The 25,692-nt window shown below is 45.5% G+C and overlaps 1 protein-coding gene across 1 annotated transcript in view; it reads left to right on the plus strand.

Moving 5' to 3' along the window:
- The first annotated feature begins 7,079 nt into the window (after positions 1 to 7,079).
- The window catches only part of GNAT2 (G protein subunit alpha transducin 2), a 31,399-nt gene continuing 12,786 nt past the window's right edge, over positions 7,080 to 25,692 (plus strand). The window contains exons 1-4 of the mRNA XM_084852866.1: positions 7,080 to 7,197; positions 18,868 to 18,910; positions 20,493 to 20,634; positions 21,995 to 22,152. Of these exons, the coding sequence (XP_084708992.1) occupies positions 7,080 to 7,197; positions 18,868 to 18,910; positions 20,493 to 20,634; positions 21,995 to 22,152 (461 nt within the window). The remainder of the gene's footprint in view (positions 7,198 to 18,867; positions 18,911 to 20,492; positions 20,635 to 21,994; positions 22,153 to 25,692) is intronic.

The following is a 25,692-nucleotide window of genomic DNA, read 5'->3' on the forward strand; positions in this document are numbered from 1 at the left end:
AGGAACAAGATATGAACAGATGGTAGCCCTATATGTTGTGCCAGCCCAGCCTTCCCACAACCTCTAGCTGTGTTGGACTGCAAAAGCCATGGTGACTGGGAATTATGGGAGTTGCAGTCCAACACATCCGGAGGGCACTAGATTGGGGAAGGCCAGACTAGATCAATGACCTATCAGGAGCAGTAGTTTAAATAGATGCCAGTTCTGAATCATTCGGAGGAACTACCAAATAACCTGGACATCGTACTTTTCCATGGAGTTTGCTTCCAGAAGTTGGAGATTTAGAAACACAAAAGTGAGGTTCCATTTTTAGGTATCATGGCTAATATCAATGATAGAGATATCTTTCATTCAATGTGAGCAATAACTCAATGGACAAACATTTCAAGGACCATTTGTGCCATTCCATCACACAGCCATTCACCACAGACCTTGCGTCCAAAATTCAATCATTTCTATTAAATGCTGGTTCTTCTCCATTGATCCTGATCTTTTCCTAGCTATTATTTTAATATATTTCCAATGTTTATAATCACCTTTCAGCAATTACAGCTTCCAAGGCAGTTTACAGTTAAAAACTTTATCCCTCTGAAAATCGTTTTTATTTAAAATATTTATGAGATCACTTGTGACCCCACTCTATTGCTCCATTTGTTGTTGTTGGTGGTGGTGGTGTTGTGTTTTTTTGTTGTTTGTTTTACTGCTGCCTGCTAGTTGTTTCCCCCCTTGCCTGTTTCTGTCTCCACCCCTGACATGATCCTCATAGAAATCATGGGATGATGTGTAAGACCTATAAGGAGGGTCAGGATTAGAAACCTGTTCTAAGCAATTGCTTTGCAAAATCACTTTAATCCTTGGACAGAGAATGGGGTATTTTTAGAAAGCCAGCTCTGAGTGAAGGGAATTCCACCTACTCACTCTTGTGGCTATTTGATGGCAGGACACCTCTGCAGCAAAACCAGGGGAGTAGCTAAAACAGTCATTTAGGGCTGGCTGGGGAATGCTGGGAGTTGTAGGACTTTTTCTGTCTAAGCATGCATAGGATTGCAACCTTAACATTGACTGGAATATAGAGGAAGGTACTGTCATTAAACGGTAAGATATTCAGTAGCCCAGTGGGAGAGCATGAAAAAGCAGCTGGAGGTTGGGCCATCACTGTTTTTGGGAACAGATCACAGAGCAAGCCTAGAAAGATCCAAACAGTTCTGTATCCCAGACTTCCCAGCCATGCTCTACTATACCCCTCACCTGGCAACACTGATCTAACCTCTAATCCAGGGGTGGGCAACTTGTGGCCCTCCAAATGGTTTGCCCTACAACACACATGAGCCCTAGCCAGGATTGCCAATGGTGAGGATGATGAGAGTTATAGGCCAAAACATCTGGAGGGCCACAAGTTGTCCATCCCTGCTCTAATCCATCGTATTTGCATCTGTAGATAGGAACAGGTTTTGCAAAACTTGGTCATCTCCATTTTTCCAGTGGAAAGAGGGAAGATGACTTGTCCAAGGCCAAACACAGCTTAGTTATGAGCCTGTCCACCACCCAGATGGTCTTTCCATTGAATTGGTCATTGCTATCGTGTGCTTAGATTTATAGCCCACCATATTTCTCCATTTCGGAATAATGCTGCCTTGCACATTTCTTTAGTAACTCTGTGAAGTAGGTAATTGTCGTTCCCATTTTAAACATACAAACCCCAAGGCTGGCAGTTTCTGATATACAAAAGACCAACTAGTGCGTCCATGGTTGAAGTGGAATCTGAAAGCAGTTTTTCCAACTCTGCATTAAAACTATGCTAATCTGAAAGCTGGAAAATTGAGTGAGTAACCTATGGATAATTTTAGTCTTTCAACCGCAGCTGTTCTCCAATGAGAAAAACAATATAGACTAATATGAGGACAATTTGTCTGGGCTACCAAGAATTGTGTTCCAAGTGCACAGCTTGTAGATGAGGCTGCTACAACTACTGGGCACCACAATTTCCTCAACATTAATCTTATGCAGTAGCCTAAGGCTATTTTTCTTCCATCAGAATGTGCCCTAACCACATGGTATCTTTTGTGCAATGCTACCATTCTTGCGAGTTTCAGTCCAGTGACAATAACACAGTATCTGACCATATAAGGAGGTAGAAGGAGAAGTACTGCAGAGACAGTTGTGCTGCTGTTCCCCATCAGTTCAAGAAACATCTGTTTTGGGATGCAGAGTCCCCAAAGAAACAACAACACTGACTTCCATTCAACTCTAACTGAGGGCAATTACTGGGGCCAGCCCTGCTATTAGGCAAAGTGAGGTGATTGCCTCAGGGAGCAGATGCTGTGGCAGCAGACTCGCAGCTCTTCTTTCTGGGCTCTGGTAGTTCCTCTCTGCTGGAGGACAGAGCTATGTATGCCATACAACCTCTCCTGGGCCCCTTAAACTAGTCTGCTGGCTCAGATATGGTGGAGAACATTATCCCATTGCCAGAGCCGACATAAAATTCAGTTGCCAGTCCAGCTGGCTTCTCTACATGGAATGGGAAGGGGGCACCATCTTGTCCTTTACTTCAGGTCGCAAAATATCTTGGGCCAGCTCTGGCAGCTACTAGTTGCATGTAACGACTCCATGAAGCATTCCCATCTGCATCAAAATGCATTTTGTGATTGCTGAGCAATGCATAGCTCTCCCTTGCTGGGACAGAACAAATAATAATGTTAAAAACATTAAACGTTTACAAAATACTGCGCTAGTGGTGGGGGAGGGGGTAGTCCCGTTGTTCTTCTATGCATGAAGGCTCCAGCACTGGGATTGCACAACAGGGGATCATATAGTCATTAGAGTACTTTAAGACGCTGAATTGCAGACCGGAAGGTCGGCAAGACAGCAGTTCGAGACCTGACTGCTGCGAGACAGAGTGAGCTCCCGTCTTCAGTCCCAGCTTCTGCCAACCTAGCAGTTTGAAAGCAAGAAATTGCAAGTAGATAAATAGGTACCGCTTCAGCGGGAAAGGTAACAGCGTTCCATGCTCCTCGGTGTTCAGTCATGCCGGCCACATGACCACGGAAGCGTCTTCGGACAGCGCTGGCTCTTCGGCTTAGAAATGGAGATGAGTACCACACCCTAGAGTCGGACTGGTTGGGGACACCTTTACCTTTTACCTTGCTAAACAACATAGGCTGGGAACATCCTGTAGCTGCCCATGACTTTTTCACAACTATATTCCATATGAATGGAAAGGCCAATGGCTTGCTGAGGATGCTGGGAGTTGTAGTCCAACACATCTGGAGGCCACCAGCTTGGGGAAGGTTACCATACTGGAAAGACAAGAGCACTTGGTGCACTATTGGAGAGTACTGCATTTCCCAATGCAATTGTGTTTCGACTGCAAGGAAAATACAATATCCTTGCAGTAGAAGTGCAACTTGAGAGAAGGCATGTTGACTTGTGTGCAACAAATACAAGTGAAATGCACTGTTAAGGTGCAAAAAACCCCACACCATTTGGGCAGAAGGCCCTAAGAAATTGTCTTTTCCCTGGGTCCCATTACAACACCTAAGAACTTTGCTACACATGTTAACCACAGTTCAAAGCCAAAGGGCTTCTCCCCTTTTAAAAGCTCTGAAGCAAAGCAACCTTCAGCAAGTGCCATTGTTCTTGTAATTGCAATGATGGGATACATGGAATCTTTGGAGCTTGCATTTTCCTCACAGCACTTAGTGTGACAGGAATCCTTCCCCTTTTCAAATATAGGCATCCTAATGCTGTTGACTCATGATCCCACTCCCTGGCCCAGTGATGAGGAACCTTAGGTCTGCAGCCTATATCTGGCCTTCAGGTGTTCCCCTAATGGCCATGTCCCCTTTCCTTGGCCACACCCCCTTCCCCCTGGCCACCAATCTTTGGGTGGTTTTCCATCTTTCAAACATTATGCCTTGGAGGCTTACTGTGATTTGACAACCAGAGGGTCATTCCAGGGATGAATATGCCCTTTACTACTTGAGCTTAAATGTAACTGCAACACAAAGCAAGCATTTTATTATATTAATTAGGCTACTGGCACCATATCCTCAGACTCTCATTAGCACAAAAGTTATTTGAGGTGGTTGGACATTAGTGTGTATTTGTAGGTGTTCAGCCAAATGAACCCCATCTCAGGACAAGCATGCAATTAACCAGCGGTCATGGCAAGATAGATAACAGCTAGACAGGCCTTTAGGAGAGCAGGAACTATTGAATTAGTATTACTGAGGTGAGGGATGTCCTTCTATGGCAGGGGTGAAGGACCTGTAGCCCTCCAGATGTTGTTAGACTCCAACACCCATTAGCCCCAACCAGTATGGTTAATGGTCAGAGAAGATGGGTGTTGTAGTCCAACAATATCTGGAGGGCCACAGGTTCCCCAACCCTGTTGTATGGGGAAGATTGCAATTCTGGACTTCAGCGAGGCTAAGGGCCAAACTAGACATGACATTAGTGCCATCAGGGAATCTCCTCCCAACACAAATAGGATGGATTTTCCTCAGGACCACAGCAGGGAGGGAAGGGTTAAATTCCTCCTCCACGCCTGCTGCCCATCCCTCCAGCTGACACAATGTCCATTTTTTAAAAGCATACATATTAAATGCATAGATGCATTTAAAATCGCTTAAACTTTGGTCCTTAATGACACCTTTTTTGTTATGCTGTCCTGCTTTAAGAGAAAGAAGAAGAAGAAGAAGAGGAGGAGGAGGAGGAGGAAAAACAGAAGGCTGGATACTGAACCAACTGAGAAATGTAAACTACTGTGTGTTAGTATGTTGCACATAGATGGGGAAATTCCACAACTTAGGATAGTGAGTCTAAAGGAATCTTTGCATTCTTTATGAATGGTGTGCTGCTATATTGCAGGGGGAGTGGTAGGAGGGGGAAGTACCAACTGAAGTCCAGTTTAGCTGAGTTTGTGCGACCACATTTCAAGGAAAGGGTTTCCCCACTACACATAGCTCACCAAGGAAAACTGACCATCCTGCTGGCACAAACAATAAATACATACCCAGATCTGCACAAAGGTTGCTTCCTACATATCTTGGCATTTTATCATAAACCCACTTTCAGGTGTCTTTCTCAAAGAAAATGGAAGTAAAAGAGAAAAGTCTGCAGAGAGGTGGTCCAAATCTTAACCATTTTGAATTACAGTCAGATGAATTTACTGGAGAGAGAGAGAGAAAAGGCACTCATCCAATAGCAGCTGTGGGGAAAGTGGCTGGAGAGAACACTGGGCAGTGCGGTTATCAGACCGTGCTGAGAGCTCCGAGAAGGCCTCCTCCACAACAGGCACCACCCCAGCGCAGAGATCGCCTGATCCTTCAGAGTCGCAAGCCTCCCAAAATGTAGGAGTTTGCTGCAGGAGGGGGAAGGGAAGGATTTTGTGAGCCAAGCTAACACTTTAAAGAGCTTAAGCGGCAGGATGGAGAGAAGCATGATTAGCGTGTGCAATTCTTCTTGCTGACATTTAAGGATTAAATTCATTTGTTGCCCACCTCAGCAAATTATGCTATTCCTCATAAGGAACATAGCAGCAAGGAAGAAAAAAGAAAAAAGAGAGAGAAATGCCGCCTGTATTTCTTTTTACTTTATCCCAGCCAGCAACTGCAACCAGAAATACACAGGCACAAGCCACACCCCACACTGTTTCAAAGTCCGCTGCTTGCTTCTAGGACCAGTGCTGGCTCCATGTTTTTGAGGGCCCTTGGGCAAGGCACCCCTCCCTCAGTGAGGCTATCTTCTCGCCACCTTTGTCCCCAGCTGCTGTTGCTCCTCACCCTCTTTCTCACCATTGCTACCATTTGCTGGCTTGACAGGAGGAGCAACTCTTGTCAGCGGGCCCCTGTTGGTTTGTGGGCCCTCGGCAGGTGCCCAACCATGCCTACTCCTTACAGGTTCCCTGTCTAGAGCTAAGACAGAAGTTAGCTTCCTTTCCTCTATGCAACCTGCGGCAGGCAAAGAGCAAACCAAACAAAAAAACAGACGGCTCCATCTTCCTTAACATGATAAACAGGAATGTCTATTTTAGTCTTTGCACCTCTGGAAAAAGCTCACTTTTTCACAAGCTCTGAGGATGGCAAAGCCAGGCCCATGAGCCAGTCCATACGAAAGCCTTCAATGCTTACCTTCCCTGCGGCTGCTGCATATGCATGGTTCTCCTGCCATACTCATCCAGCTGTACGTTGGGAAGGAGGAGAAAGCCCTGCCATCCTTTCCAGATGAGAGAGAGAGAGAATACTGTCAAAACCCTATACTCTTCCTGACTGTGTGGGGGGAGAATAGCAAGGGAACATAAATAGCTGCATCCAATTACACATGCATTGCAATGATGCCATCTACATAGTCCCCAAGTGGCACCTGTTGGGGATAACTGCTGTTTGGTTTACTGGGTTGCAGCTGCCAAAATGAAGAGACTAGCACATATACATTTAGTCCTCAACTAATAATGTATGCTTAGGCTACCCTCCCCATCAGCTCTAAGCATTTCCTAACAGGCCTCCAGAGGAACAGCAAGATGAGGAGCAGACACTGGGCCTCGTTCCTTGGGACTCAGCACACTGTCAGTAATAGCAGTCCTTGCCTTGCACGTAGGCGGAGAGGCCTGTCAGTGCATTCTCATGTTACATAAGCACCTTCTCCACACCGCAGAGCATGGGTTCAGTGTTCTTCTTTACCAATCATTAATCTTTGCCATCTTGGGCATTTTGTAATTGGATTCTCCAGGTCACATGGTGAGATAAAAAGTCCTCAATCCAGCGTAACAAAATTGGGTTATCCATGAAGACTTAAGGGTTGGAGGGGGAAGGGGAGAAAGAGCACAGAGCAAGGTGAAGGGCTTTGATGCTACCTTCCTAGCGGTCCTGGACCAGCAGCCTTCATGTGTACAGCTCTGGAGCAAGGCAGCTCTGCGGAGCACCTTCTTTACCACACCATGGAGGGTTCGGCATAGATATTTTGTCTCGACTCTCTCTTTCTCCCCACCCAACAAAGGGTGAGTCAACCGATCTGAAGAGCTGGAACAAACAGAAGAGTTAGAGGAGCTAGAGGGACTGGGGGAGGAGCAGAAAGGTGAGATGGGGAGTGGAGCAAGTGCTGAGGACAAGGAACTTGCCAAGAGGTCCAAGGAACTGGAAAAGAAGCTACAAGAAGATGGAGACAAAGAGGCAAAGACAGTCAAACTACTGCTGCTAGGTAGGTGCTCTGTGACGGGCTGCTGGGGCACGTTTGGCTGTTCTAGGGGAGGTGGGCTGAAGGTGGATCCCACCACAGATGAGCAAAATGAGTGGTAGAAGATGGCTGTGTTTAGAGCTACCCTGACTGCACATTTTCTTAATGTACATACAGCCCATGAACAATTCTGGGATGAGATTTCAGCCATTCTGTATCAGTGACAGCACAGCACATGGGATGGGAAAGCACTTGATCTCAGTAGGGCATCCATAGTAGAAAATAAATGGTGATGTGTCTTTCAGTTCTAATTTAGCCAAGAAGCAGATAGCATGAAGGCAGCTACACAGTGGTATGTTGTTTTCCAAAGCAAGCTTGCCCCAGGGCCAGAAGACACACACCCCGTGGTTGACACTGCTGCCAGGCAACAGACCACTGTAGATGGCCAAAGACATTAGAGAATGGAAGAGAAGTACATTGATCCAGGCTTATTTCAGCACATAAAAAGAAACATTTAAAAATAAATGCTGAAGAATATATTTTCCTAAGTAGCACCAGATGGTTTCTCATTATCTTGATGACTTCCTAAATGAGCCGATTAGCAAGAGCACAGATATCTCAGCACACTGGATGCAACAAGAGGTCACAAACACCCTCTCCAGCAAAGCAGTCCAGGGCTGCCACAGTTGTTAGAAGAGATTAAGCATCTCCAAGAAGGGCTTATGGCTAGAGGAGAAGTGAGGGAAGCTACAGCCTATGCTTTTGTATTAGGATCTGCAAAACTTCATCACAAAAATGTCCCATTCCAAAAAGAGGTGGTAAATTGATCTGTCTTGCAAAATAGAATGATTTATCCTGGGATAATTCCCTACCCTCTCATATACAGAAAAATAGTCTCAACATCCAGTATAAAGGACCATAGGAATCCACAATTGGCTCTGCCAAAATAATGTGCCCTGAGCTGGTTATTTAGCCAATATTAGCCTTACTTTTGCCACCAACCCATAAGGGCAGTTGTGAGGCTCAAGAGATTGAGGCTGTAATGAGATATAGGTACAGTTTGTATCAGTGAACAGTGAAACCCTTCCAGATCCTTGGGTCTGTGGTGCAGAAGAAAAGTATATTAATATTGATCTTGCCTTGCCCTCTTATAGGGCCTTTAAAAGCTGGTGTGTTTAAAAAATAGTCCTTAATTGACAACAGCTGCAGTGTTTTCTCCTTTGATTTTGGTGTTGCTTTAGAGGAAAGTGTCCTTGGCGTAATCTCTTTGCTGAAAATGCATTGATTAACTCCAAGTACTCTGATTGATTCCGAGCTGGGACTTTCCTCCCTACATGGTTCCTCTCTCTGTGTGTCCTTTTAATCACTACTCACTGCAGAGAAAATGAAAGGAGCACTGCTTCACTTCTAATTCAAGACAGTCTTATTGGGGAGACACAGTAGGTTGGATCCAGATTTAGTCATACATAGAGTAAACCCATTGGAATCAGTGGGACTTAAGTTATTAATTAATTAATTACATTTCTAATCCACCAAATAACTAATGTTCTCTGGGCAGATTAGTTGGGATTTCAATGGATTGTCCCATTGATTTCAATGGATCTGTATCACCAAGTCTGGATTCAACCCAGTGGTTGTTTTGTTTTTGAGTTATAACTCCCTGCGATGCCAAGGGCTCCAGCTTTTGGATCTCTTCTGCAGCATTTAGTTCTTTCCTGCTTCCTCACTGGTCCTGCGGATCAGCTCTTTGTATGGCTTACTGACCTTCCAAGCATTAACTATGATGTGAGCAGCCCTTATGCGTGTACATCCTCCTGAGCTCCTGACTGCAGCATGTAGGAACTCATCTGGATGATACCCAGCTGTGGCTGCCTCCTAGCTGTGAGCTCAGTTTCCTTAAACTAATCTAGAAAGTGAATGAGTGGGAAGAAAGTTGCCAGTGAAAATTTTATAAGAAGAGGCAGCACAAAGGATGTTTGAGACAAGAGAAAATCCATGGCTAAGGAACCATTTCCAGCCATCTGCAGTTAGCATTTTAGTGCCCACCTTAAAGTAGTGGATGACTTTAAGTGAAACTGGGAAGCAGAAAAAAGCAGCAATGAACACTTTAGTCTTGGGCAAAGGAAAGGAAACATCCTGTGACAGCACATTTGATAGTGGTTTGAAAAACACAGGCCCTCCAGGCAGAAAAGCCTAAGCCTTGACCAACGTAGTGTCATCTGGATGTATTTGAATGCAACTCCCATCATCCCCCAGCCAGCATGTCCAATGGCTGTGTTGGTTAGGGATGATGGGAGTTGTATTCCAACACATCTGGAGCCAGGGTAGCCATGTGTTCTTTTTTTACAGAGGATAGTTGTCTGATTTGAAGGCTTGCCAGAAGACTGTCCAGTTAAGGAGTCCAGTGTAAAGATAAGAGACAGCGTGGTGTAGTGGCGAGAGTGCTGGACTAGGAGCTGGGAGAGCCAGGTTCTAGTCCCCACTGGGCCATGGAAGCTCACTGGGTGACTTTGGGCCAGTCACAGGCTCTCAGCCCAACCTACCGCACAGAGTTGTTGTTGTGAGGATAAAATGGAGAGGAGGAGGATAATGTACCGAGTCTGTTTCCCGCCTCCCAGCTGAGCAGAGCAGAGCAAGCTGCTCCAGCTGGTCCAGGGACTACAGAAGCAAGCAAGCTCCCAGAGAACGAGCGGACAGGCGGAGCAAACAGGAGTTGGCCAGGGGAGTTGCAGTGGTAGAAGAGACAAAGGAGACAGAGGCTAAGAGGTAAGGGGGCTGCAGGAAGCCCAGGGGGCTGCCCCTTATCTTTCTGAGTGGCTGTGAGCTCACCAGGTGCTTCTGAGAGCTCCAACTGAATTGGGGGTGTGTGGTCTGAGTACTCCCAGCAGCTGAGTGGGCGGGAAGCTTCAGTCTGTTTCCCGCCTCCCAGCTGAGCAGAGCAGAGCCGAGCAAGCTGCTCCAGCTGCTCCAGGGACTACAGAAGCAAGCAAGTGACCAGAGAGCGAGTGACCAGAGCGAGTGGACAGGGGGAGCAAACAGGAGTTGGCCAGGGGAGTTGGCCAGGGGAGTTGGCCAGGGGGAGGCCCCTAACATTTTTTCCCATTTTTTCGTTTTATTTTTTAACTAACTTTTTTTCATTTATTTGTCTTGTAACACACTTCCACACCAGTGGGACTCTGCTTTTAACCTCTACTGAGTAGAGGAGCAGGCACAGGCTAGTCTAGAACAATCACAAAGCTAGACACAAAAAGGGAAAACAGGCAATGGAAGGACAGGACTCTCCAGTGGTGGTGACCTGCAAGGTGTGTGCAATGTTTGTTTTCTTGCCTGAGAACAATATGGCCTACACCTGCAACAAGTGCAAGTTGATCACGCTGCTGGAAGAAAAAGTAAGTGGACTGGAGCGGTGACTGTCGACCTTCCGGGGAATAAGAGAACACGAAGAGTTCTTGGACAGAATGGGGGACTACAGCAGCAAAGGGAAGACCAGAAGCTTGAAGAGCAATAGCAAGATGAGGCAGTGGGAAATGCTGAGGTGAAGAAAAACGGAGTAGAGGATACTCCTTGGAAAAGGGTGACAGTTAGGAGAAGAAGAACTAGACACCACTCTGCACCAGTGGAAGCAGTGGAGCTGTGGAACCGATTCCAGGTACTTGCGGATGAGACTGGAGGACAGCCTGTAGAGGAAGAATCACAGGGGAACCTACATGAGAGTGAGCAAGAGGCTGAAGGTCAGTCAAACAGAGGTGATGAAACCCAGGCCTACAACAACAAGAAGAGAAGAGTGATTGTAGTGGGGGACTCCTTGCTGCGTGGGATCGAGACCCAAGTATGTCGTGAAGACCCGTGGACTCACCAGGTATGTTGTCTCCCGGGAGGACAGATTAGAGACGTGACTGAAAGGCTGCTTGCACTCATAAAGCCCACTGACAGGTATCCCTTTCTTATAGAATCATAGAATAGTAGGGTTGGAAGGGGCCTACAAGGCCATCGAGTCCAACCCCCTGCTCAATGCAGGAATCTAAGTCAGAGCATCCCTGACAAATGGCTGTCCAGCCTCGTCTTGAAGGCCTCCAGTGTGGGAGAGCCCACCACCTCTCCAGGTAATTGGTTCCATTGTCGTATTGCTCTAACAGTCAGGAAGTTTTTCCTGAAGTTCAGTCGGAATCTGGCTTCCTGGAACTTGAGCCCATTATTCCGTGTCCTGCACTCTGGGATGATCAAGAAGAGAACCTGGCCTTCTTCTCTGTGACAACCTTTCAAGGACTTGAAGAGCGCTCTCCTATCTCCCCTCAGTCTTCTCTTCTCAAGGCTAAACATGCCCAGTTCTTTCAGTCTCTCTTCATAGGGCTTTGTTTCCAGTCCCCTGATCATCTTTGTTGCCCTCCTCTGAACCCTCTCCAGTTGGTCTGCAACCTTCTTAAAGTGTGGTGCCCAGAACTGGACACAGTACTCCAGATGAGGCCTAACCAGTGCTGAGTAGAGGGGAACTAGTACTTCCTGGGATTTGGAAGCTATGCTTCTATGAATGCAGCCCCAAAGAGCATTTGCCTTTTTTGCAGCCACATCACATTGTTGGCTCATATTCAGCTTGTGATCGACAACAATTCCAAGATCCTTCTCGCTTGTAGTGTTGTTGAGCCACGTATCGCCCATCTTGGAACTGTGCATTTGGTTTCTTTTTCCTAGATGCAGAACTTGGCATTGATCCCTATTAAATGTCATTCTGTGGTTTTCTGCCCAGTGCTCCAGTCTATACAGATCACTTTGAATTTTGTTTCTGTCTTCCAAAGTATTAGCTATCCCTCCCAATTTTGTGTCATCTGCAAATCTGATCAGCATTCCCTGCACCTCCTCCTCCAAGTCATTAATAAAAATGTTGAAGAGCACTGGGCCCAGGACTGAGCCCTGCGGTACCCCACTCGTTACCTCTCCCCAGTTTGAGAAGGTCCCATTGATAAGCACTCTTTGAGTCCGATTCTGTAGCCAACTGTGGATCCACCGGATCGTTGTTTCATCTAGCCCACTTCGAGCAAGTTTGCTCATCAGGATATCATGGGCACTTTGTCGAATGTTTTGCTGAAGTCGAGGTATATGATGTCTACAGCATTCCCACAGTCCACAAGGGAGGTTACTTGATCAAAAAATGAGATCAGGTTCATCTGGCAGGACTTGTTCTTGACAAATCCATGTTGGCTTCAAGTAATCACTGCATTGTTTTCAAGGTGCTTCCAGATGGATTGCTTTATGATCTGCTCCAGAATTTTCCCAGGGATTGATGTCAGGCTGACTGGTCTGCAGTTCCCAGGTTCCTCCTTTTTACCCTTTCTGAAGATAGGGACAACATTAGCCCTCCTCCAGTCATCTGGCACTTCCCCCGTCCTCCATGATTTCTCAAAGAGAATAGAGAGCGGTTCTTAGAGTTCTTCTGCCAGTTCCTTTATTGCTCTAGGATGCAGTTCATCTGTCCTGGAGATTTGAACTCATTCAAAGTAATGAGGTGTTCCTTGACCATATGCCTGTCGATCTCAAGCTGCAATCCTGCCCCTTCAGCCTATACTTCGCCTTTGCCAGGGGGGTCATAGACCCTCTTTTGGGAGAAAACTGAGCCAAAGTAGGAATTGAGCACCTCTGCCTTTTCTTTGTCATCTGTTATCATTTTGCCATCCTTACTTAATAGCTGAACCACCATTTCTTTCCTCTGCCTTTTACTATGCACGTAGCTGAAGAAAGCCTTTTTGTTGTTTTTAGCATCCCTCACTAACCTCAGCTCGTTCTCAGCTTTTGCCTACCTGACGCCATCCCTGCAATTCTGTGCTACCTGCCTGTACTCTTCCTTTGTTACTTGGCCTTCTTTCCACTTCCTGTATGTGTCCTTTTTTGTTTTCAGGTCATCTCTAAGCTTTTTGTGAAGCCACATTGGCTTCTTCTGTTGTCTTCCACCTTTTCTTCTTGTTGGAATTGTTTGTAATTGTGCCTTAAGAATTTCCTTTTTTAAAAGCTCCCACCCATCTTGGACTTCTTTCCTCATTAGCGTCATTTGCCATGGGACCTTACTGATCATTGTTCTGAGTTTATTAAAATCAGCTTTCCTAAAATCCAGGTTACGCGTTTGACTGCACTCGGCTTTTGCTTCCCTTAGAACCAAGAACTCAAGTACAACATGGTCGCTTTCCCCCAGGGTTCCTGTAACTGCTACTTTATCCACTAAGTCATTTCTGTTGGTTAGTATCAAGTCAAGGATAGCTGATCCTCTAGTTCCTTCCTCTACTTTTTGTAGGAGGAAGTTATCCGCCACACAAGTCAGGAATTTCCTGGAGGGGCCATGTTTTGCAGAATTTGTCTCCCAACAAATATCGGGGAAATTGAAGTCCCCCATTACTACTACATCATGCTTCCTTAAAACATTGGCTATTTGCTTTTCAAATGTTTCATCCTCGTCTTCTCCTTGATTGGGTGGTCGGTAGTAGACTCCGACCACCAGGTTCCTTTTATTCTTTGCTCCATTTATTTTGATCCAGATGCTCTCTATGGGGCTACCAAGCTCATCCTCCTGTATTTCTGTGCAGAGATATGTATTTTTCACATACAGTGCAACCACACCTCCCTTTCTGTTCCTCCTGTTCTTTTTGAACAAGTTATATCCTTCAATTGCTGTATTCCAGTCATGAGAGTCATCCCACCAAGTCTCAGTTATACCTATCAAGTCATAATTTCCCTCCTGTATTAAGAGTTCAAGTTCGTTCTGTTTGTTTCCCATACTCTGGGCATTAGTATATAGACATCGAAGACCATGTGTAGAAAGACATGGCTTTCTTCCTACATGTGTCTGAAGACTATTATTGGGTGCTATCAGAGCTGTTCTCTCCATTGCAGTGCATGCGCCTACATCCATTGTTACCCCCAACATTACATCTCCCTTCCCCGTAGGATTCAGTTTAAAGCCCTCCTGATGAAGTTCTTCATGCTGTGGCCAAACACATTCTTCCCAGCCTTTGTGAGGTGCAACCCATCCCTTGCCAACAGCCCATCTTCCAGGAAGTATAGACCGTGGTCCCAGAAGCTCTCGTCGGCACCACCTTCGTAGCTAGTCATTCACCTGGAGTATTTTTCGTTCCCTTTCTATCCCTCTTCTAACTTCTGGAAGGATGGATGAGAAAACTATCTGGGCTGCAAAGTTCTTGAGTTTCCTTCCCAAAGCTTCAAAGTCTGACGTGAAGTCTTCTCATCCATGTGGGAACAAATAATACCGCCAAGCGGAGCTACGAAGAAATCACGTCAGACCACGGGCTATACTTCCTGGAAGATGGGCTATACATGAATACATGAACACAGATTTCACTCCAAGGCCAGAGAATCTATTCACCCACCCCACCATGGGGGATTCAGACACCAAGATAAGAACACTCCTGGCATCCTCCATACACCAGGAAATAGTGTTGTCACTGGTGCTCTTCAGCAAAGCCAGCACTAAACTGGAAAAATCGGAAACCAAAGGTACGAGGAGCTATGGGTTGCTGGAGGTGTCTTCACACATGGGAAGGAAACACGTTCTTCTGCCCTTGCTCCTACAGAATGGCTTCTTGAGATAACACTTCCCTAGGAACAAGAACAGTGAGGATCAAATAGCTACCGCGGCATAGATCAAACAGTGATGCCTGTGCAGGCAAATAGCATGTTTCCTGCCTTTGTGCAACAGGGATTCATCCAGGTGACTGCAAGGACGTCGGAATCAGGGCGTTTAAGCCCTAATTCTAAGCAGCTTCCTGTTTTGGAATAAGCAGTTCAAAGTGATGAGATGAGGAAATGTCACCATGGCTGCTGAAGAAGACTGAAGGGCAAGAGAAGAAGAAATCACAGTTAAGAGAGGGAGCCTCATGAATCCAAGCATCCAGCCTAGCACACCTACGATGCAAAGATCTATTGATTTGGAGTAAAATATGAACCAGCACTGGTAAAGTTAAGATATGAATCAGTGTTGCAGTGTTAAGAATATCACAGTATTTAAACAGACTTATAAAAATAGAAACATGAGATCACTATTTTAATGGCCCACATCTCAGCTTAGGCCTGTTGGCCCTTACTAAAACTGGAACTGCTGATTTAGGTATGGTTGAATACATGGTGTGTGAGGGAGGGGGCGTTTATAGTATAATCCTATGTATCTCTAAACAGAAGTAAATCCCATTGGGTTCAATGGGGCTTACTTCCAGGCAAGTGGGGATAGGACTGCAGTCTAAAAAGTATTGCTTGCTCCTATTCACAGTAGTGCCATGTTTTGCAAAAAGCCAAATACTATGAAATCTGTACGATCAAAAATTGACTTAGGGTGCTCTCAAGATGGATCAGTTCTGGGCCAGTTCTACCACAGCATTTTTCATCACTGGGTTGGCTTTTGGAATTATTTTTATGGATGAGTACATGCGGAAATAATTCTCCCAAATGTGTGATTCACAGTGATTACAGAAATAAATCTTCCATGTCGTGGTGGGGATGCATGGGCAGACCAGTTTATAGGACTGTCTTTGTTGCAAGCTACAGGAATAACCCATTCCAATGAACTGTTACAAATGACTGTAGCTATGGAAATTAGTCCACCCCCCACCCCCCAGAAAACACTGACAGATCTGGCCCTCAGTAATATGAATTTTAGTGGGCTATTTCCCCTTGCCAAAACAACAGCAACACCCGCCCCACCTGCATGTTTATTTCATTCTTGTATTCATGCTGGCTCCCATCCTGCATCAGTCCTCCTGTAATGGAACAGCCGGTAGCTTTGCTGGAGGAGGATCTCCATGCTCCTGTGTGCTGATTGGGGGGCAGGAGGAGGTTAGCACTCCCACCCCTAGTTGGTACAGCAGGGGAGTGCTGAACCTCTAGAGTAGTAAATAAAATTTAAAACTTTTCAAAACGCATGCCACAAGGTGCAAACAATGGGGGGAGTGAATAGCAGTGCTATTTAGGGAAGCATAGGGAGCATATTCCAGATGACATGTGATTATACCCATATTTGTGCTTACTGAAGTCTAAAAAAGTAACCATGACAACTGCTCTTAAAATACACTTTGGGTGCAATCCTATGCATGTTTAGATGGAGAAAAGGCCTAGCAAAGCTGGCTGGGGAATGCTGGGAGTTGTAGGCCTTTTCCCCGTCTAAACATGCAGAGGATTGCCCCCTTTGAAACCTGCTGTGAACCTTCTCTCCTCTTTCCGGTGCCCTCTTCATGAAATCTGAAAAGGTCTCCTGCGGTGGAGTTGTGCTGCTTGTCCCTAGTGATGTCATGGGCACTACCCAATAGGTGCCATGACATTCACTCAGTCGTATTCCACAAAACACTCTCAAGTGTGTTAGGCATGCACGCTTCCAGTATTGGGGGAGCGGTGGGGAGGGGGGGACCAAGGAGGGAGTCGGCACAAAGAATACACCGATGAAGAGTAAACAAGATCCAGGTGGAGGAGGTCAGGCGGGATCTTTGCCAGGCTTCTTTGCCTCTTTATAAAAAAAGAAAAGTAACATGTACAATGACCATGGCTTGATGTTTTTCCTGGGAAGTAGGGGTGCAGCCTCTCAGTGGCTCTAGGTCCTCTGGCTGATGGCAGAAGCCAGTGTATTTCCCTTCTGCTCTCCAGCCCCAGGGCAATGTCGTTCTTGCTATCTTCAAGAACAGAAAATGTTCCGAAATGAAGCATTCTTTATGTGCCTTTGTTCCTTGCAAAAGAGTATGGGTCATGTTATTCCCAGCATGAAGTACAAGAGAGGAGAAGAGGAATGGCTGTGGCAGTGGCTACAAGAGGCAATAAAAGAAAGAGGCAAAGTAATTACAAAGAAGTAAGTTAATATGGGAATACAACTGGATGCAGGGCAAATCACTGTGTGGAGCCTTCCCGTGCTGTGCTTAGCCCGCAACCACATGGCCTCTTCCATACAACAGGCCCTTCTGTATCCACTGTCTGTTTTAATTCTTGGGTTTTCCGTTTATGAAGCTCTTCACCTTTCCTCCTACCTTGACCCTTCCTCCCAGGATTGTGTACCAGCCAGCAGTGTGGTGGTAATTTTGAAGTGCAGGCACTCATCATGACAAACCCCATAGACACAAGCTGAAGGGGAGTCCAAAATTCAGGCAATTGTATTGAGCCATATCAAGAAAACAGTTCTAGCCACTTTCATTGCCACCAGGAGCCAGGTCTTTTGTAAAGCTAATGGGTCTAAATTGCTCATTCAAGACCAAGCCACCCCAAAATAAGGAGACCCTCCTTCAGCAAAGCTACCAGCTATTCCATTACAGGAGGACTGATGCAGGATGGGAGCCAGCATGGCTACAGGAATGAAATAAATATGCAGGTGGGGTGGGTGTTGCTGTTGTTTTGGACAAGGGGAAATACCCCACTAAAATTCATATAGCTAAAGGCCAAATCTGACAGTGTTTTCCAGGGGGGCAGGGTTGGAATTATTTGACTTGGTTTTAACATAGGAAGGCATTTAAAAAATGGAATTCCCACCTACAGCCTCAAGTAGTACAGCCCTTTCAACCTCATCAAAACACTTACCACTTCATTCTGCCGCATATGTAGACTAGGCCTAATAGATGAAGCAGCCCTTAAGAAGAATGATGTAGAGAGAAAGATGATTAACACAGAACATATTACTGCTTGATGTAGCAACAGTGTATTAACAAGTCAAGTCCAACAGCAACAGGTTTTATTGGAGTTATAAATAAAGTTCCAGACAGGACCTACATTTGAAAGAGCTTTGGAACCTTTTTTAATGGAAGGGTTCAACTTTGGGATATGTGAAGTGGTGATATGAAGAATACCTCCAACCATGTGCAGACTGGCTTGCTCTTACTTCTGTGCAAGCCTTTGTCCTCACAGATATCTGAGACTGGACTTTAAAGCTGGCTTGAGCCTTCATACTCCCACTTACTGCACACAACATCCAGGGAGCCATTGCCAAAATTCAGGGTCACAGTAGATTGAAAGATCTCCCATAACATTTCAAGAAGTATGTCTCAAACCCTTTGGATGGTTATATTGGCTAGATTACACTCCTATTGCTATCCATTTTCCTCCTTCCTCTTCTTCTTGCTACCTACCTTACATCCCAGCTTGCTACCTTTGTCTTTTTCAACATGACTAGACTATCAAATCAAAAGTCGGAATGTACACAAGATCTCACACTCTCCACTTTTCAGATGTTTCACTGGATAGAAACACAAATAAAGTATGTTAATTTAGCACATCTAGTGACATTTACAACTCTCAAGGCTCCTGTGCTGCTGCTGTAATATTTAATAGGTCACCCTTGGTGGTGCTTCAGACGATATAACAACCAGCCTACTCAAGCCACTTGTCCCTGCGAGTGTCTGCTCACATACTCATCAGAGGAGGAGGAGGTTTTTCTGAGATGACAGACTGTTCCTTGTTCACAGAACAGGAAGCCACAAATCTCCACCTATGCTTCTATACCACCCGTATGAGAAGGTCACTCACATTTATTAGCTCAAGTAAGCCAAGTGATATAATGTCTGAATCTGTTGCTAACAGTGAACTTAGCAATGGAAAGTAATTCCAGCAGGAAAACAATAAATAATTAAGAATGAACACAAAACTCCTCATGTTTGCAAAGTGATCAGTCTGTATGTCCTTCTTTCCCCATATTCTGGCATTAATCCATTTCCTTTTACTCCTTTCCAGGTGCGGGCGAGTCAGGCAAGAGTACAATTGTCAAACAAATGAAGTGAGTACCATCTTGGGGACCAGGAGCCCAGAAAAGCATTGTGTTCTTGAGCATTTTTCTTCCAGGTGCTATCTCATATCAGCCCAGCATAGAACATTTTTAGGCACTTTCATAGTGTTGCTGGCAACAGGATTGAGCTGAGGCAAATAACCTTAACAGATTATGGAAGGCTTAAAACACAAATAAAAATAGTATTTAGTTAAACCAAGCTAAGACAACAAGGAGCAATGGTTTGCTTCATAAACAGACCCTGAGCAGGATAAGGAGGAAATTCCTCTTCATACTACAGCATATGTATTGACCAATCAACATCAATTTCCCTGCACATGGTTTAAATAACTCCCATAATAAGTCCAAGAATAGCAGTTTTCTAAGCCCTTTGAAATGTGTATGCAAATGAAAGTATAACAAAGACAGGCACCACACAGTTATTCTTCCTTCAGCACTGTTTCCCCTGGGATAGTTTTTACTTTGTGGAAATTAAATTGGGTTGAATACCAAAATACTACCAGGAAAATGCAACTGATAAAGGAAGAAAGGAGGGATATTCATTGTGTCAGTAACCAGTGTTGAAATACTCCTACTAATATCCTTCCCACACCAAATGAGCTTTAATGATATAACATGGACTTGCAAAACTGATATTTTAGTTGCCATAATTGTATAGTCCAGCAGTGGTCATAGTGGGAAGCAAGCCACCTGCTGCTACAAATTCATCTCAGAAAAAAAGGAAACACCATAAGGGCAAAAACAATGGGCCAGGGCGCATGATCAAAACAGCCCACTATAGGTTGTTTAAGCCACAGTGGGCTACAGTGTGTGCTGGGAGGGTTTTGCACATTCAATGCCTGATTGCGGCTTGTTGTTTCATGCAAACCTGGTGACCATGGGTTATGCAAAGATTAAACAACCCTCATATAACCCAGCAACAGACTATGGTTTATGTAAGTGTTGTTTAACCCTTGCATAACCCATGGTCCCCAGGTTCACATGACATGACAAGCCATAGCCGGGCGTTCAAAATGGCCGCCCACACACACCACAGCTTGTTGTGGCTTAAGCCACAGTGGGCTGTTCGATCATACAAACCAAGTCGATATGCTCCTTTCCCCACTCCCTTTTGTAAGAAGGAGGCATCCTGGCAAGAGATACATTTCCCTACATTACAAAATATATACCATCATCTTATTGAAAATGTCTGTCCAGGTTAGCTATATCTCTCAGGATTCCAGAAGCTCAAGGCAGATTACAGCAGTGAGATGGACAGAGTTTACTTCCTGCCACACAATTTATGGGAGAGATTCACTTCCATGGGAAAATGTAAAACAGTTGCATTCAAGAGCACAATTCAGGCAGAGGCTAAAATCTGCCTTTCACCCAAGACATGCTGATCTAAGTGTCAGGGTTGAAAGCAGGTTTTACTCCCCCTTCTATGGTGTCATAGACTAGGTATGTTTACTTCCATGTAGGTGAAGAGCTGCCATTAATTCTTGTCTGCCTCTATGAAACTGGCATATGTGTAAAATAAAATCTACAGTGGTATTTCACATGAGGGGACTGTGTTTCTCTCTTCTTACCACAGGATTATCCATCAAGATGGTTACACAGAAGAAGAATGTATGGAGTTCAAAGCGGTCATATATGGCAACATACTACAGTCCATCCTAGCCATCATCAGAGCCATGTCCACTCTGGGGATAGATTATGCTGACACAAGCCGAGGGGTCAGTCTTAAACCATTGAGGATGGCTAGGAGTGTGGGGTGGATAGACACAGAGCATTTGTAACTATGGAAACCAGACTTCCCTAAGCTGGCACCCTCCAGATGTGTTGGACCACAACTCCCATAATTCCCAGAATTATGGGAGTTGTGGTCCAACACATCTGGAGGGTGCCAGCTTAGGGAAGGCTGCTGGAAACAATTCCTCATTCTTGCACAGGACATGATTGTGTGTTGATCAGGCTGTGCACACTGTGGTTAATCTGATGTGAGAAAGAAAGACTACTATTAATGCTTCTTTATTCACTCTCAAGGCCAATATATGTCTTGCCACACCCATAAAACTGGTGTGTCACTGCCACTTGATAGCCTCCTATTTATAGTTCCATGGAATGTTTAAAGAAAAAAAGGATATAAAAAGGAAAGACTATCCCAGCACCAGAACAGTAAAGTTTAGTGAAGCAGTGATCTCAATAGACAATGCTGCACACTTTCTCTATTTTATAACCTGTGAGAAAACCCAAACAAGGTTTCATAGCTTCCTCCTTCCTCAGGCTGAAGCAGCTATTGGATGGTGCCACCTGGTGGTTAAAGAAAACCTTTTGAGAGCATTATCAGTCATGGAGTCACAGGAGCCCATCCACAGAAGTATGTCAGGAAAGACCTCAAATGGCATCCTGTCTACACTTCGCTTACTTGTAGTTGGCACAACTAATAGTGGGGAGCAAAGTACTTATTTTGCAAGACAGAGTGCGGTGTTGGTGAAAGGGTGCTGAGCCACCATCCAACACCTGATGGTACTGGAAAGATGTTATGAAAGATGTAGACTACCTGAAGAGCCCATGGCAAGATGGTAATGCATAAACCTGTGTCCCTCTGAGCTGCAGTGTGGAAATGCAGGCACTTTCCATGTCCACCATTGCTGCTATGGCGAGATTCCCTTGACTTTAGCATCTCCTACAGATGCTAATATCCATCTTCTCATAATACTCCATGGAAGAAGATTCCACAACTTCAGTGGACAAACCTCTGATCAGCCATAGGAGTTTTCCTATGTTGAGCTCAAAGCTGATTTATAGCCATTTGTACTTATTACTTCCTATCCTTTTCTCAGAAGCTCCAGTATTTTTTTCCCCTTTTCTCTCTGTCTGCATCTTTATGTAATTTGATGCATGACCTGTAAGGAAACCTGTTTCCACAAGCCAGCAAGGAAAAAAGTTGAACCTCCAGTTATTGGGGGGGGGGGTTGTGTGTGTGTCCTCAAGACCAAACACAGATGAGATTCAACCCTTGAATCCCACATATAGCTACCCCTCTAGTCACTGAGGCAACACAGTCATCTTATGGGCTCTCTCTCTTTACAGGATGATGGCCGACAGCTGTTCAACTTGGCTGACTCCATCGACGAGGGAACCATGCCTCCAGAGCTAGTGGACTGTATAAAGAAACTCTGGAAAGATGGAGGCGTTCAGGCCTGCTTGGAGCGAGCAGCCGAGTACCAGCTCAATGACTCTGCTGCATAGTAAGTCTGTCCCTGCAGTTGCATCAATCTGGAGATCATATTGGGGAGGGGAGAGGCAATATTGCCAGCCCAAGGGATTGTGACAAGGAGACTTTAGAGCAGCTTTCCCCAACCTGGCATCCTCCTGATATTTGGGGGCCAAGAGACCATTTCCTTCCCTGTGTCCTACTGTGGTCCCCTTCTCACAGCTGCTGCTTCTTTGTGGTGGGATTGCACAGTTCTGGCAAGAGTGTATGAATATTCCAGCACCTTGGATAGGGCTGATCATATTAATCTTTCCTACCTCGTTGGCAGTCTCTCTCCCCATGAGGGATGGTGGTCAGTGGGGATGACCCATGCAATCAGACCCACCCACTGGGTTGGCCTCCCCAGCAGTGTGGTATTATGTCAAGGGAAGGAAGGATGGTAATTTATTGCATTAGCAATCAGCCATCGTACAATTTCAGAAAGGAACAGTTAATCTGTTAAATTCCATATGGGGGATAAATAAAATGTAAACAATTAAAATAAAGGTAGTACAGCAAAAACAGTCTGATTACACAGCAGAGAGCAGAGGGCAGGGTTCCCAGCTATGTCAAAGGAAAGAAGTTCCCATCCAACTGGTGGGTGTGTATGGGAGGAGCTGCTCTATACACAGCATGTGTGTTGTATCCTCACTTTGCCTTAAATGAACAAGAAAACAAGGAGCAGGACAAATGGTTCCATTCATTTATTTATAAACTGCTCTCTCTCTCTCTCTCTGTGTGTGTGTGTATATATATATACACACTTTCTCTCTCTGTGTGTGTGTGTGTGTGTGTGTGTATATATATATGTATGTATGTATGTATATATATATATATATATATATAGAGAGAGAGAGAGAGAGAGAGAGAGAGAGAGAGAGAGATTCCTGTGCAGTGAACAATAAAGAAAACAATTAGAAAGAATAAAAAAGAATAAAAACAGTTACACTCTGTTGCACAGACTCTTCAATGCCACATTATGACAGGTCCTGATTGCCCTACAGTTGTGCCATCCAACACAAACAAAGCCAACAGTGCAGTTGAATGAGAGGCCCAGTGCAAATGGTGCAAGTCAGATGTGCACTGGACTCGCAGATCTGTAGAAGTGCAGATGCAACCCATCATGCCTCTGCCCTGCCAGATTAACAGTTACACGAGCTGTATACAGAGCTCATTCAGAGAGGAACTCAGAGACTGGCCCTCAGTAGTTAAACACTCTTCTGCTAGGGCACATCAGCATTATTTATGTAGAGCCATTGCAGTGCATGAAGGCAAGCCTTTGCCCCAAAGAGCTAATCATTCTAAAATCTGACATAGGGGAAATTAGGAAGGGCAGGGAAGCAAAGGCAAGGACAAGCAGAGAAAGAATATGCAATTGTTTCAGTTACACCTGCTTAAGTTTGGTTACAGATGGAGGGAGCAATCCTATGGCCACTAGTCAGTGGCTAGACAGGCATAGGACATGTGGTTTTCCAGGAACCGACCTTCCCCCCGCCTGCCTCCGCGCTGCCTCACAGGCAGCGTGGAACAGCCCTGCGCTTCCCACTCAGAAGAGGAGTGTGGAGCGGCCAAAATGGGGCATTCCGGGGGCGTTCTGGGGCGCGGAGGGCAGAAATGCCAGTACAACACATCCTATATGTCATCCGGCAGCCTCCTCCCCTGCTCTGCCTTCCTGCGGCTACACAGCCGAAATTGACTGTCTAGCCGCAAATGCAGGGCAGGAAAAGCGCAGAGGGAATGATCCCCTCCGTGCTTCTCCACACTGGATAGGCGGTCCCCTCCGAGTTCAGAGGTGGCCTCCTATCCCTATAGGATTGTGCCCTTATTTGCAGCAGGCATGGGAACTAGGGTTTGTTGGAGTAGAGTAAGGCACGGGAATTACATCAAGGTCTGGACATCTGTCTAAAGCGACTTCTAAAGGGAATGGATCCATATTTTGTCATACTTAGAATAGGCCCATTGAGAGAAATGGGACTTAACTTAGTCATGACTAATGTGAGCCCCATTGATTTCAATGGTCTACTTTAAGTTGGACTGAATTTGGGATTTAGCCCATGGTGCAAATGTCAATTTGTTAGCACATATGCTGTGTTGATGTTAACTGCTACCTCATATACAGTTTCAGTTTTAAATTGTTGCTTTCCCAAATTCTTCAGGAAGAGACAGGCTAGAAACTGAACACAATGGGTAGGAATAATTTCATTTCTTACATTCCTATACTGGCCAATAGTCAAAGCTCTCTGGGAGGTTTACAAAGATAATCTTGCTTTAAAAGCTGGGAAACTCATTTTTATAAGTAAACCAGTCAAGAGATTACATTTTTAAGTAAACCAGTCAAGAGATTACATGGAGATGGACATTTCCAGATTAATATCCTTCAATAGGTACAAATGGGACACTTAAGTCAGTGAACGTTTTTGAATGAACTCACAGCCAAAGGGACACGTCTTACAACTGATTAAGGATGAGAAAGAGAACAAACCAGGTACATCCTGTTAGTCTTCTGTGTATTTTGTAATTCAAAGCTTAAACAAAATGTCCATCATCAATAGATACCTTACTCAGACTGCAGATCCTGATTATATCAGGTCATTGTATTTACTGTGTAAATGGCTTTGGGATACAAACAAACAATGCCCTCCCACATGTTTTAGGACTTAAACAGCTAATGCTGTTTCTAATACTTGCGTGCTGTTTTCTGATCATATTAACGACACATGATATAAGCTGTGCTCGCACTTGTTCTGTTCTACCGTATACTCCCAACTTCCAGAGGCAGTTTAGGACCCTGGAAGCCAACTGTCCTAGCTGTGGCCACAGGAACCGATATCATCTCCTCCGACTCCCCACTGGTACAAGAGCTGTCCTTTCGCTATTCGCCATCATCAGCATTAAAGGTTTGAAACGCAGACCTCTTGCATCTGTTAAAAGGGGCTTGCATTCTTTCTGCAAGAAGCAAAAAAGCTGTACAGTTCAATAGATCAAGCCAAACGGTCCAATGAACTGCGAAATGGCAACTTGCAATAGAACTGCGCAATCCTTCAGCGGGGTAGTGCTGGGGGGTCGCGCCGGGGCTTCGCTCCTGCCCTTTTACTGGCGCCGGCTCTCGGCTGGGTCACAGTCTGCTCTGGCTGCGGCGGGGGCAGATGCGGTGGGAGGAGGAGGGAGCAGAGGAAGGGAGCGCGACTGGGGGCTGCCTCTCACCTGCCACGCGCTCCTTGTTCTCCTCAGTTCTTGGCTTCTCCGTCTTCCAGTTCCTGAGCAGCCGCCAGGCCCCTCAGCTTCCTGACCCTGTCCTCACTCTGCCGCCCATCCCCGCTCCGTGCCTGCGTGCCCGGCCCAGCCCTCGTCATCCTGCAGCACCAGCCACCCGCTCAGGGCTGCATCTGCTGCGGGCCACGGCGGGGGGGGGGGGGGCACTGTCGCTGCTGTTTGCCGCTCGTGCTTATGCGTGAGGTTTGCTGTGTGCGGGAGAGGGATTCTAGTGGGCCTGATGTGCAGAGGTTAGCAGGGGACCATGTTTTAGCGCTATGCA

The sequence above is a fragment of the Heloderma suspectum genome, chromosome 4 (assembly GCF_057233095.1).
Source record: "Heloderma suspectum isolate Gila_16-S chromosome 4, 16-S_ref, whole genome shotgun sequence".
Taxonomy (NCBI): Eukaryota; Metazoa; Chordata; class Lepidosauria; order Squamata; family Helodermatidae; genus Heloderma; species Heloderma suspectum.